Source organism: Etheostoma cragini, chromosome 23 (genome assembly GCF_013103735.1).
Source record: "Etheostoma cragini isolate CJK2018 chromosome 23, CSU_Ecrag_1.0, whole genome shotgun sequence".
Classification (NCBI taxonomy): Eukaryota; Metazoa; Chordata; class Actinopteri; order Perciformes; family Percidae; genus Etheostoma; species Etheostoma cragini.
The window spans coordinates 16,962,465-16,973,957 of NC_048429.1; the positions used below are offsets into that span (position 1 = coordinate 16,962,465).

The following is an 11,493-nucleotide window of genomic DNA, read 5'->3' on the forward strand; positions in this document are numbered from 1 at the left end:
CTGATGCGGCCTGTTAGGACACAGAGACACTGACACAGATATTCAGATATAGAGAAATATGTAATAATAATTACGCTGAACCCCGAGTTGCCCCAGATGCTGCGCACATCGTAGTGTGAATGTGTGTGACTGTTTATCTGATGAACAGGTGGCACCTTGTAGGTCAGCCTCGGCCACAGTGTGAATGTGTGTTCAGCTGGGTACAATACATATTTGCAAGCATAGCTGTGAAGTGCCTGCAGCAATATGAATATATTGGCATAAGTGCTGCACTGGTATAACACAGGGGGCAGAAAAAGTCCTGTGTACTGTTAGGCAGTACTTTGCACAGGCGAAGCTTTGAAAAGAACCTTTATTTTTTATTTTTTTTTATTTTATCAACAAAGAACAGTTACATCGCCAGTATGTACATGTACAAAAAGTCAATTACAGAGCTGCATATACAGAAGATAAAGCATATGTGTATAAAATAAATAAGTAAAAAAGAAAAGTGTAGTGCAAATAAAGTCAAATGTATCACCGTTACATGAGAAATTTATCAAACACAATTCCAGTCTTAATCGCCTTGTTATTCTTAATGTCTCTTATAGTGTTGCTGTATTGGTGCAGTTCTTGAAAAAAATGTTCAAAGCTTGGTTTGGAGTCCGGCCATTTCTTCTTGTGAATGTGGAATTTTCCCAACAACAAGATTAATTGAATAAAATGCACAACATCATCATCCATCTCATTGCCTTCAAAGCAAAACAAAAAATGTTTATTCTTAAATTGAATTAATTGCCCAGTGTTCCATCTGATAAGATGTTGAACATCAATCCAAAATATGTTAGCATAGGTACAGTGGAAGAGCAAATGACATGTTTCTTTTTCTAATATTATAAGAAAATTCTATATCAGGTTTGAATCATATTGATGCCCTTTTTGCTGGATATATTTTCTGCAAAATTTTAAAAGCAACCTCTTTTACTTTGTTATAAAGACATTATTTGCCTCCAATTCGTTGCCAGTTCATTTCTCCATTGTGCAGAAGACTCTGTGGCTGCGGTTTCTTCATATCTGGCGCCCTCTCCTGTTAATACATTGTAAAGACCCTGTAGAAATAGGCTGGCCACTGCTGCCATGGACACTGACCACAAACGTGAAACTTACACATGGAAGTCACAAAGTATCAAACCTGAAATTCATGAAAATGTATTCAAATCAGGACTACTATCCACAAATAAAACACCTAGCCTACATGATACACCAGGGGGAACGATGAAAAGAAAATTAGCAGAACAATGTAATATATAGTAGGAAATCAGCTACATAAAACAACATAATGGAATCACAGAATAAGCCTATTTGCAGAATAAAGTACGACTTTCCACGACATAAGTGCATACACTTTAAGAGGAGAATCAGGTGGAAGCAACCAAATTGAATGATGATATAGTTAAGGTAATTATTCAAACAGTTAAAGGAAGTTTTCCAGAAAGTGCAGTCCTGGTGGAATAGTGAATGTAAGCCTTTAAAAGAAAGAAATAAAGCATTTAGGAAACTCAAATAGGTCTCTAGATGCTTTGTTTCAATATAAAAGGGCCTTGGCTATAGTTAGGAGAACAATAAGAACTCAAAAACGCACATTTTGGAGGCACTGTTGCCAGTGGAAGTAAAGTACAGTTATCAGATGTCTGGGGAATGAGTAGGAGAAGGGGGGGGGGGGTCCAGAGGGAATTGTGACCTTCCAGTGTTGAACATCCATCTCCATCTTCATCCGTTTATCCGGTGTCGGGTTGCGGGAGGAGCTGCTCCAGCAGGAGATCCCACACTTCCCTTTCCCGACCAACATCAACCAGCTCCGACTGGGGGATCCCGAGGCATTCCCAGGCCATGTTGGAGATATAATCCCAAAAGGGAACAAAATTGCTCTCAGCAATTTAGAGAAGGCTCAGCTTTGAGTTCAAGCATTTACAGAAGTTCATCGTTGAGAAAAGCTTTTAGAGGGGGCAGCAGCAGAACCATAAAGAAGAACCGCAGTTTAGTGGAGAAAGCAGAAGTATCAGGAGATCCATTAGACTTGCCGTGTAGTACAGAAGAAGAGACAGTTGTTTGAGCTTGGCGAAATCACTCCTGGGAAAGATGGTTTATGCTATAAAATGTTGGAACACATGACAGAGAACTCATTAGCCATAGTGTTTGAACTTTTGAAAGGGGTTTGGGATACTGGTCAACATCCATCAGTGTGGATACAAGAAAATATAGTGCCTGTTTTAAAACCAGGGAAAGACCCCTCAGATCCATCTAGATATAGACCTATTGCCTTAACATCACATTTATGTAAAATCATGGAATGAATGGTCGCAGAAGAAAGGAAGTAAGTAAAGTTTTTTTTGTTTCCATGTCAAAGTGGGTTACGTAAAGGTTGATGTAAGATGATATGGTGTTGTTAACCCTTACAGACTGGAGTCTGTTTATCTGAAACAGAGTGATGGAGCTAGTGATGGCCATTGGGATCCACATCCTGTAAAGAGCATTTTAACAGACTGCTGGGAACACAACGAGTCATATTTCATGAGTTTTTGGATGGATCGGTGATGCTAAAGCAGCAAGAATTGGATTAGGTCAACTACAGTACAGTCCTACTTTTTCAATCCATTGGGATATCCCCATTGCCAAGTGTAGTCCTAAATATATCAGGACTTGAAGAATAAGTCTTCCAATATGGCGCCTAGTCCAGAATTATGTTAAAAATAACTTCTCAGGCTCAGTTTTCATTGTTACAGATGGCTCCAAAGATCCAGATAAAGGGTGTGCAGGTGCAGCACTGTACAGTGGACTGATCCTTAAAGAACAGGGTAACAGACCGTTTACCAGTGTGCACCACAGAGTTGTTGGCAGGGTTATTGGCTTTACAGTGGATAGAGGAGCAGGAAATACCCATGCTGTTATGCAGCCGACAGATCTTCAGCACCATCCAGCATTCATTCAGGCAGATCGTTATTTAAAACAGACACTATTGATAAAATAAAAAAGTTATTTTATTGTGCAGTATGCAAACTAAGGGCATATTAAGTTTAAGTTGGGATCCGTTCCATGTTGGTGTAGGGAGAAATGAGCAGGTGGATATTCTCGCCTAAACAAGCATTAAGATTACATATGTGAACCTTACAGGTCCCAGTGAGTGAAGCTGAAGTCAGAACATGTAACAGTTCACATGCTCAAACGGCATGGCAGGAGTATTGGGACATTAGTGAAACAGAAGGCGTCTTTACAATGTACAAAGACATTGGAGGATGATGGGCTTGTGTTGTCCTTCCGGGTCAAAAACTGACAAAGTTTTGACATTTTTGACCCTTTTTCTGACTTTAAGTTTTCACTAACACTCCTTTACTACCACTAGTTTTACACTATTTTTTGGAATTCATCGTCAATAACCCTTATTTATGCATACTGTAATTATACCTAATGTTTGAGTTTAAAAGCAGAAAATATGACTTATTTTGACTAATAGTTGAGATCAGAGGAACATACAGATGAGTTTAGTCAGGAATGAAAGTGATCAATTGTATTTGCAAAGAGCGTTGATAGGAATCCAAGCCATTTGTTTGTGGTAATTTGGTTAAAAAGAAACCTATATTTCAGATATAGACATTTTTTGAAGGGGTCAAATTGTACTGTATTGGATAATTGGTAAATTGTATTGGATAACAGGAGGGTTGAAATAGACAAACATTCAATTGGAAAATGCACATACAGTAACCATCCAGGGTTTTGGGGAAAACACCAGGCAAGGTATATCATAATGTTATTAAATCTCTGAAAGAAATTGATTTAGTCAAAAGGATTTAGTTTCTTTCGATAATCTTTTAAATTGATTTTTTTGTTGATCTGTCGTTCACACTCTAGTCCGGTTGGTGGCGGTAATGCTGCCTTTAGGGTGGTTTTGCCCCCTGCCAATGAACCAATGAACCACGAAGAAGAAGAAGGAAAACAGGAAGTGAAAGTAACTAACCAATCAGCTCCACGGGAAATGTGTCATGCGCGGTACAGCTTCGGATGGCAGTATGGCGTGTGTGAAGGTTAATGTTAGTTAAAACGTTAGGACGCTTAACTATTCTTGGAATTTAACTCGAGTTTAGTGTGTTTTGCTCGCGTGTATAAGGTGTTCCACTAAACGACGGCGTGTACGTCCCCACAGACAACTGTCACAGGTAAGACGCCATGTTGTTACTGTTCTGAAGGCTAACTGGACACATGAGGGGATGTTGGTCACCGTGTTGATGTAGCTATGGGGGACATACCACGACAAAAACACTACCACTTACATCAGCTCTGTCAGTGTGATAGGCTAACAGACATTCAGTAGGCAACATGGATGCTTTTATACTGTACTTTAGACCCACATAGATATGCCAAATTGTAGTTATAGAAGCGATTATTGGTCAGACTGTTGTGCTAAAGCTATGCTAGTTGTTGGCACTTGACCCAATATAATATATAAAATGAGAAGGTTGGTGGGGGGGAGATACAGTAGGGTTGTGCAAAAAAATCAATTAAAATCGATTCAATCTCGACCGATTGAAAGTCGTTTCATAGAATTCCAACTTGTCTACTGCAATCATATGAGTGATAGATAGATAGATAGATAGATAGATAGATAGATAGATAGATAGATACTTTGTTGGTCACCAGGGGAAATTCAAGGTCCCAGACATCACACACAAGATACATCTGACAGGATGTTAAACTAACAAATAACAAACAAATCCACATGAATAGTATGGACATGGACATGTTCCCACAATACATGGGAAAATAACCACATTTGCACCGTGAATCGTTTTTTTAATTGAAAATCGACATTGAATGGAATTGTTGAACTAAAAATCGGAATGGAATCGTGACATTTTCTGAATTGTACACCCCTAGTTTACAGCAACAGACCAACCGTTCATGATAATAGAGAGGCGTGGTTTACATCATAGGCTGTGTGGCGGTGTTATTCCATTATCTGGGTCACATGACAGTAATATATCCAAAAGATGTATCCTGGGATTCATTCAAAACTGTAATTTGTTTGAAATAGTAACAAAAAAATTAATATTTTAATATAAATTTGACTGGGCGCCCATATATAGAGGTTTACCCCTCAACTCCGAGCTGCGGCCCTTTGCTGCATCTCGTTCCTTCCCTCTCTCCCCTTTCAAGTCTTCAGCTGCCCTATCAAATAAAAAGGCCTAAAATGCCACATATAGATATACACACACTCACCTAAAGGATTATTAGTAACACCTGTTCAATTTCTCATTAATGCAATTATCTAATCAACCAATGACATGGCAGTTGCTTCAATGCATTTAGAGGTGTGGTCCTGGTCAAGACAATCTCCTGAACTCCAAAGTGGATGTCAGAATGGGAAAGAAAGGTGATTTAAGCCATTTTAAAGCGTGGCATGGTTGTTGGTGCAAGACGGGCCGGTCTGAATATTTCCCAATCTGCTCAGTTACTGGGATTTTCACGAACAACCATTTTTAGGGTTTACAAAGAATGGTGGGAAAAGGTAAAAACATCCAGCGGCAGTCATGTGGGCGAAAATGCCTTGTTGATGCTAGAGGTCAGAGGAGAATGGGCCAACTGATTCAAGCTGATAGAAGAGCAACATGGACTTAAATTAACACTCATTACAACCGAGGTATGCAGCAAAGCATTTGTGAAACCACAACACGCACAACCTTGAGGCCGATGGGCTACAACAGCAGAAGTACCACTCATCTCCACTACAAATAGGAAAAAAAGGCTTCAATTTGCAAGAGCTCACCAAAATTGAACAGTTGAAGACTGAAAAAATGTTGCCTGGTCTGATGAGTCTTGATTTCTGTTAAGACATTCAGATTGTAGAGTCAGAATTTGGCGTAAACAGAATGAGAACATGGATCCATCATGCCTTGTTAACACTGTGCAGCCTGGTGGTGGTGTAATGGTGTGTGGGATGTTTTATTGGCACACTTTAGGCCCCTTGGTGCCAATTGGGCATTGTGTAAATGCCACGGCCTACCTGAGCATTGTTTCTGACCAATTCCTTCCCTTTATGGCCACCATGTACCCATCCTCTGATGGCTACTTCCAGCAAGATAATGCACCATGTCACAAAGCTCGAATCATTTAAAATTGGTTTCTTTAACATGACAATGAGTTCACTGTACTAAAATGGCCCCCACAGTCACAAGATCTCTACCCAATAGAGCATCTTTGGGATGTGGTGGAACGGGAGCTTCGTGCCCTGGATGTGCATCCCACAAATCTCCAACTGCAAAATGTTATCCTATCAATGAAGGCCAACATTTATAAAGAATGCTGTCAGCACCTTGTTGAATCAATGCCACGTAGAATTAAAGCTGCAGTAGGGAGTTCTGAGAAAACGTGGAATTATCTTAAAAATTTGAACAAGCACACCTTACAGGTCCCTCCCCCTTGCTCTCTGCTGCGCTGCCACCCTCCCGCCACAGCTCCCCCCCCCCACAGCAGAGCCTGCCGGCAACGTGCAGGCTAATAAGCAGGGCCACCGATGCTTTCCACATTTTCATGGACAATACAGGGGATTAATTCTGAGGGTGGTATAGCTGTTGTGTGTTGTGCTTTTAAAACTTGGAATACTTAATGAATTTAAATTGCCCATTTAAAATATTTCTATTAAAAGTGTATATCTTTTAGGAGCAAGCGCGTAAACGAGAGTGACTGACACTGCTAAGACAGTCCTCCTTGCTCTGATTGACTGTTTCTTACCGGGAGCGGTGAATTTCTGCGAGTGGCAGTAGGAGCACTGGGAGGAGCCACAGGACCTTGATTTTTTCACAGATTATCAGTCTCATATTCTACTGTCAGAACATAGTGACAGTTTTAACAAATATGTAAAAAACACATTTTTACAAAAGTTACCTACTGAAGCATTAAGGCAGTTCTGAAGGTGAAAGGGGGGTCAAACACAGTATTAGTATGATGTTCCTAATAATCCTGTAGGTGAGTGTATATAAGAGACAATTGCATTGTTGATCAAAGGGCTGGACAATAATTCAAAAGGGGGATTTATTTATTTCGGTGGAATCATATGGTGAGATATTGTGATGTACAGTTAGTTGTCCACATTGATAATAACAAGCACATACCAACTCTATTTTCTCAGAACATCTGTTATTAGACATTTTTGAATGTCTCCTGCTCTACTCCAGATTATCCCAGTTGAGGATATTTGTCTTTCATGTTGTACCTGTCTGAAGTTGGAAGTCTTGTCTTTGCTGTGTTGAGGAAGGCATCATGGCGGGTCTGTCCAGCTACGCCATGCGCATGGCCAGACTGAGCGCGCAGATCTTCGGGGGGGTCGTGCGTCCGACAGACTCCAGATCCATGAAGGTGGTCCAGCTGTTCCAGGAGCCCCCCATGGCCCAGAGGAAGGAGGTGTACGACTGGTACCCACAGCACAAGATTTACTACTCCATGACCCGGAAGCTCCGCTTCATGGGACTGTTTAGGTACTGCAACTGCTCGGCCACCCGGTGGGGTTGATACAGGTTGGGCCTTGGGACAAAACAGTATGCTTATTCATGAATGGGGGGGGGAATCGGAAATCTTATGTATGGTGATTTATTTCCCAGAATTGATATTTTTTATTTATGACGTTCTTCTAAAAATGAACTAAATGTCAGACATGTCATGTCTTGGGATGTATTGCCTGTAGAATTGTATTTTTCAACTTTTGTTTTTCTTTGAAGAAAAAAGAAAAAGAAAATCCCAATAATCAATACTGTCGAATCTCAATACTTGAAATGAAAAATAGCAATACAAATCCAATCAGCACTTGTGTAGTAGCATATTTTCCCAGCCCTATGTGTATATGCATACACATGCATACAATACAATACTGAATATTGCCTAGCAGGATGAGGAGGTAGCTTAAGCCTGCTGGAATGATTTTAATGTAAAATATCTATGTAGGAAGTAAAAGAGACCCATTCAAAGCACCAGTGTGAACCTTACCCTCAGAAAACATGGTTCAAATCAAATGTTCTTTCTTTTCAGAGACGAGCATGAAGACTTCAAGGAGGAGATGCGTCGCCTGAGGAAACTGAGAGGAAAAGGGAAACCAAAGAAAGGAGAAGGGAAGAGAGCAGGGAAGAAGAAATGAGCTGCCCCCCCCCTTGTTATTCTGGAGGCAGACAGCATTGGACTGTGAACATGCTGTCTGTGGACATCGCTGATCACTCTGAAAAAAATCCATTGGCTTGTTTCAGACTGAACAGTTCCTTTGCTGGCAGCGTTTCTGTGTTGGCAAGAATAATACCTTAGGTCAGCAGTTCACATCAAACATTCTATGCCAGTTGTATTGAAGTAAATTCCATCCTTTTATTGATGAATATTGTTCCATCTCTTGCATTCAAAGGGTACCTTCCGTTTGTTTTCAACCTGGACCCTACTTTCCCATGTTTTTTGTGTGTAAGGGGCTGAAAGGAACAACAGTCTTTGAAGATGGTCCAGTATTAAGGGTAAACGGCAGCCACAGACCTGCAAAAATCTTGAATAGGCATGTCCACACGCTGCTTATTGTTGAATGTGGAAGGTCAGAATTATCAGCTTGTTATAGTAGCTTTTTAAGTGTACCTTCCATTTAGTTTTTTTCAACCTGGACCCTATTTCCTTATGTTTTGAGTCTAAGCGACTGATGGAATAACAATCTGTGACATTGATCCAGTATTAAGAGAGGCAAACAAGCTGCAATATAAGTTACTAGGACAATTGTGCAGCTTGTTGACAGACTCAGATTATTATTCCTAGTGTGACAGCATTATGGAGAGGATCCCTTCATAGATAATCCTTTAAAACCTTTCTGTTTAACCAAAAACAGCTCTGAGGTTGCTAGCAATAAACCCACCAGACGCCATTTAAAAAAAAAAAAAACTTTGTATGTATAAGGCCATCTGTATAAGACAAATTTCCACATTTAAATTGGTATAATATGTCTATTTCAACCAAAACTAGAGTTGTGATGAATTGAAAAGTGGAAAGACAACCAAAAACAGCTTTACGTTATTTTATTTTGTTTCTGTCTATTTTGATAAAGTGTGTTTTACGATGCTAAAATTCCTGTTTATTCACCTGGAGTCTGGTGGGTTTAGAGAATGCAATTACGCAGATGTTTTTTATGTTTAAAAAAACAGAAAGGTCAACCTCCTTAGAAATCCTCTCTATAATGTTGTCAAACAATTATTAATCAGAATATTATTCTGAGCCTGGCAACAAGCTCTGTGGTTTTAGGAATATTCTGACCTGCGCCGGGTCAATGCTGACAGGTACGCAGAGTTTCCACTGGGTCTTAAAAAGTCTAAAATTTCAAAATCACAATATAGGCCTTTAAAATTCTTACATCTGTGAAGAATTGTTGTAGGTCTTAACAGGTACCTAAATGTCCTACATCTGTATAACCCTAATACTTAGAATGTTTTGTTTTAAATCTGTGGCTTGTCCAAATATAATTTGAATTTAATATAAACCCAGAGGCCCCAAAAATCCCACTGCATGTCACAAAGATCTGGCAAATAAGTTTTTCTTTTGTAAACTTGTCTAAAAATAACTTAAAGGTCCCATGACATGGTGCTTTTTAGATGGTATTATGTAGGCCTTAGTGGTCCCCTAATACTGTATCTAAAGTCTCTTTTATATAGACCGTAGTGGTCCCCTAATGCTGTATCTGAAGTCTCTTTTACATAGACCGTAGTGGTCCCCTAATACTGTATCTGAAGTCTCTTTTACATAGACCGTAGTGGTCTCCTAATACTGTATCTGAAGTCTCTTTTATATAGAGCTTAGTGGTCTCCTAATAGCTTATCTGAAGTCTCTTTCCCAAAATTCAGCCGGGACACCCAGAACTCGGTATACACCTATCACCATTTCTAACCACTGGGGGGGGCGGCATAGGCAGGCTTGGGGTACTCATATTAATGTTTAAAAACCTCTTAAAGGGAAATTTTTACGCCATGGGACTTTTAAGTACAATATAAACTTAAATAGGTTATTAGTAGGTGTTTAGGCCAAGTCTCATGTGTAGGTGGTCAAAGGCATTCTGTAATGCTTGTTAGACGTGGCAGGATGAAATGATAGTAAATGAAAGTAAAAAGCAGGGTTGTCCCTGATGTTTAGGTGCTGCTCCAGAGCCGTTTTGGGCAGTACAAAAGAAAAATGAACGAAACCAAAATACTTTTGAGATCTAATGACTGTAGTCGGACTTCTTTAGCTTTAAATTTTGTCTTTAAGCTCTTTGAATGTTATGTAATTATGATCTGCTCCAGCTTTTCCAACATTTGAGACACATATGGTCATAATAATGTTACAAAATGATGTGAAGAAGAGACGCAAAACTACCACAAAGGAACATCAAATGACAAAAAAGAGACAACTACAAAAAGATGCCCAAGTCCCACAGAGAGACACAAAAGGTAGGGGGAAATTGCATTTATTTTATTGAAAAATGTACTTTTCCCTGAGAAAGGATGCCTGAATGCCCCGCCAAATATAGGATATGTGCACCTAAGTCTTCCATGAAGCTAGGGAAAACATCCCATCAAATGAAACCTGAGATACAAGTCATATTTTTTAAAGCAGAGCTATTCAGCTAATTGAAGCATTTAAAAGAGTTTTCCTAAAGTTTCTGCATTTGAATGAATGTTGCTCTGTGTAGTGTGAAGGGAAACTAGTGCGAGCGCCTCGTGGTTGTAGGCCTCCGATAACTAGTCCACTCTCAGTTTACGTCCGCGCCTTTTCAGACCCATATCATGTAGTATAGACTTTAATGATTTGATAAAAAGGTTTAATGTGTTTATTTTTGCAAAACATGGAGGCTTCACATTAGGGATGCAAGATATGAAGAACATACACTCACCGGCCACTTTATTAGGTACCCCATGCTAGTAACGGGTTGGACCCCCTTTTGCCTTCAGAACTGCCTCAATTCTTCGTGGCATAGATTCAACAAGGTGCTGGAAGCATTCCTCAGGGAGTTTGGTCCATATTGACATGATGGCATCACACAGTTGCCGCAGATTTGTCGGCTGCACATCCATGATGCGAATCTCCCGTTCCACCACATCCCAAAAATGCTCTATTGGATTGAGATCTGGTGACTGTGGAGGCCATTTGAGTACAGCGAACTCATTGTCATGTTCAAGAAACCAGTCCGTGATGATTCCAGCTTTATGACATGGCACATTATCCTGCTGAAAGTAGCCATCAGAAGTTGGGTACATTATGGTCATAAAGGGATGGACATGGTCAGCAACAATACTCAGGTAGGCTGTGGCGTTGCAACGATGCTCAATTGGTACCAAGGGGCCCAAAGAGTGCCAAGAAAATATTCCCCACACCATGACACCACCACCGCGTGCCTGAACGGTTGATACAAGGCAGGATGGATCCATTCTTTCATGTTGTAGACGCCAAATTCTGACCCTACCATCCGACTGTCGCAGC

At 40.1% G+C, this 11,493-nt stretch overlaps 1 protein-coding gene and 1 long non-coding RNA gene across 3 annotated transcripts in view; one reads left to right on the forward strand and one right to left on the reverse strand.

The window, feature by feature from the left end:
• The first annotated feature begins 3,955 nt into the window (after positions 1 to 3,955).
• Positions 3,956 to 8,384, forward strand: mrps33 (mitochondrial ribosomal protein S33). 2 transcript variants are annotated; one of them, XM_034863224.1, is made up of 3 exons: positions 3,956 to 4,191; positions 7,290 to 7,505; positions 8,053 to 8,384. In XM_034863224.1, exons 2-3 carry the CDS (start codon positions 7,291 to 7,293, stop codon positions 8,156 to 8,158), a joined length of 321 nt encoding a protein of 106 aa, XP_034719115.1. In that variant the 5' UTR covers positions 3,956 to 4,191; position 7,290; the 3' UTR covers positions 8,159 to 8,384. The 2 variants fall into 2 exon arrangements, with proteins under 2 accessions (XP_034719115.1, XP_034719114.1); XM_034863223.1 differs by having other exon boundaries at positions 3,981 to 4,190; positions 7,282 to 7,505.
• The window catches only part of LOC117938566, an 11,243-nt gene continuing 6,848 nt past the window's right edge, over positions 7,099 to 11,493 (reverse strand). The window contains exon 3 of the long non-coding RNA XR_004655429.1: positions 7,099 to 7,164. This is a non-coding gene — a long non-coding RNA (uncharacterized LOC117938566). The remainder of the gene's footprint in view (positions 7,165 to 11,493) is intronic.

Coding starts and splice junctions, on each gene's coding strand:
- mrps33 (XM_034863224.1), top strand. CDS start 7,291: ATGGCGGGTCTGTCCAGCTACGCCATGCGCATGGCCAGACTGAGCGCG. Junction 7,506..8,052: donor CGCTTCATGGGACTGTTTAG/GTACTGCAACTG, acceptor CTTTCTTTTCAG/AGACGAGCATGAAGACTTCA.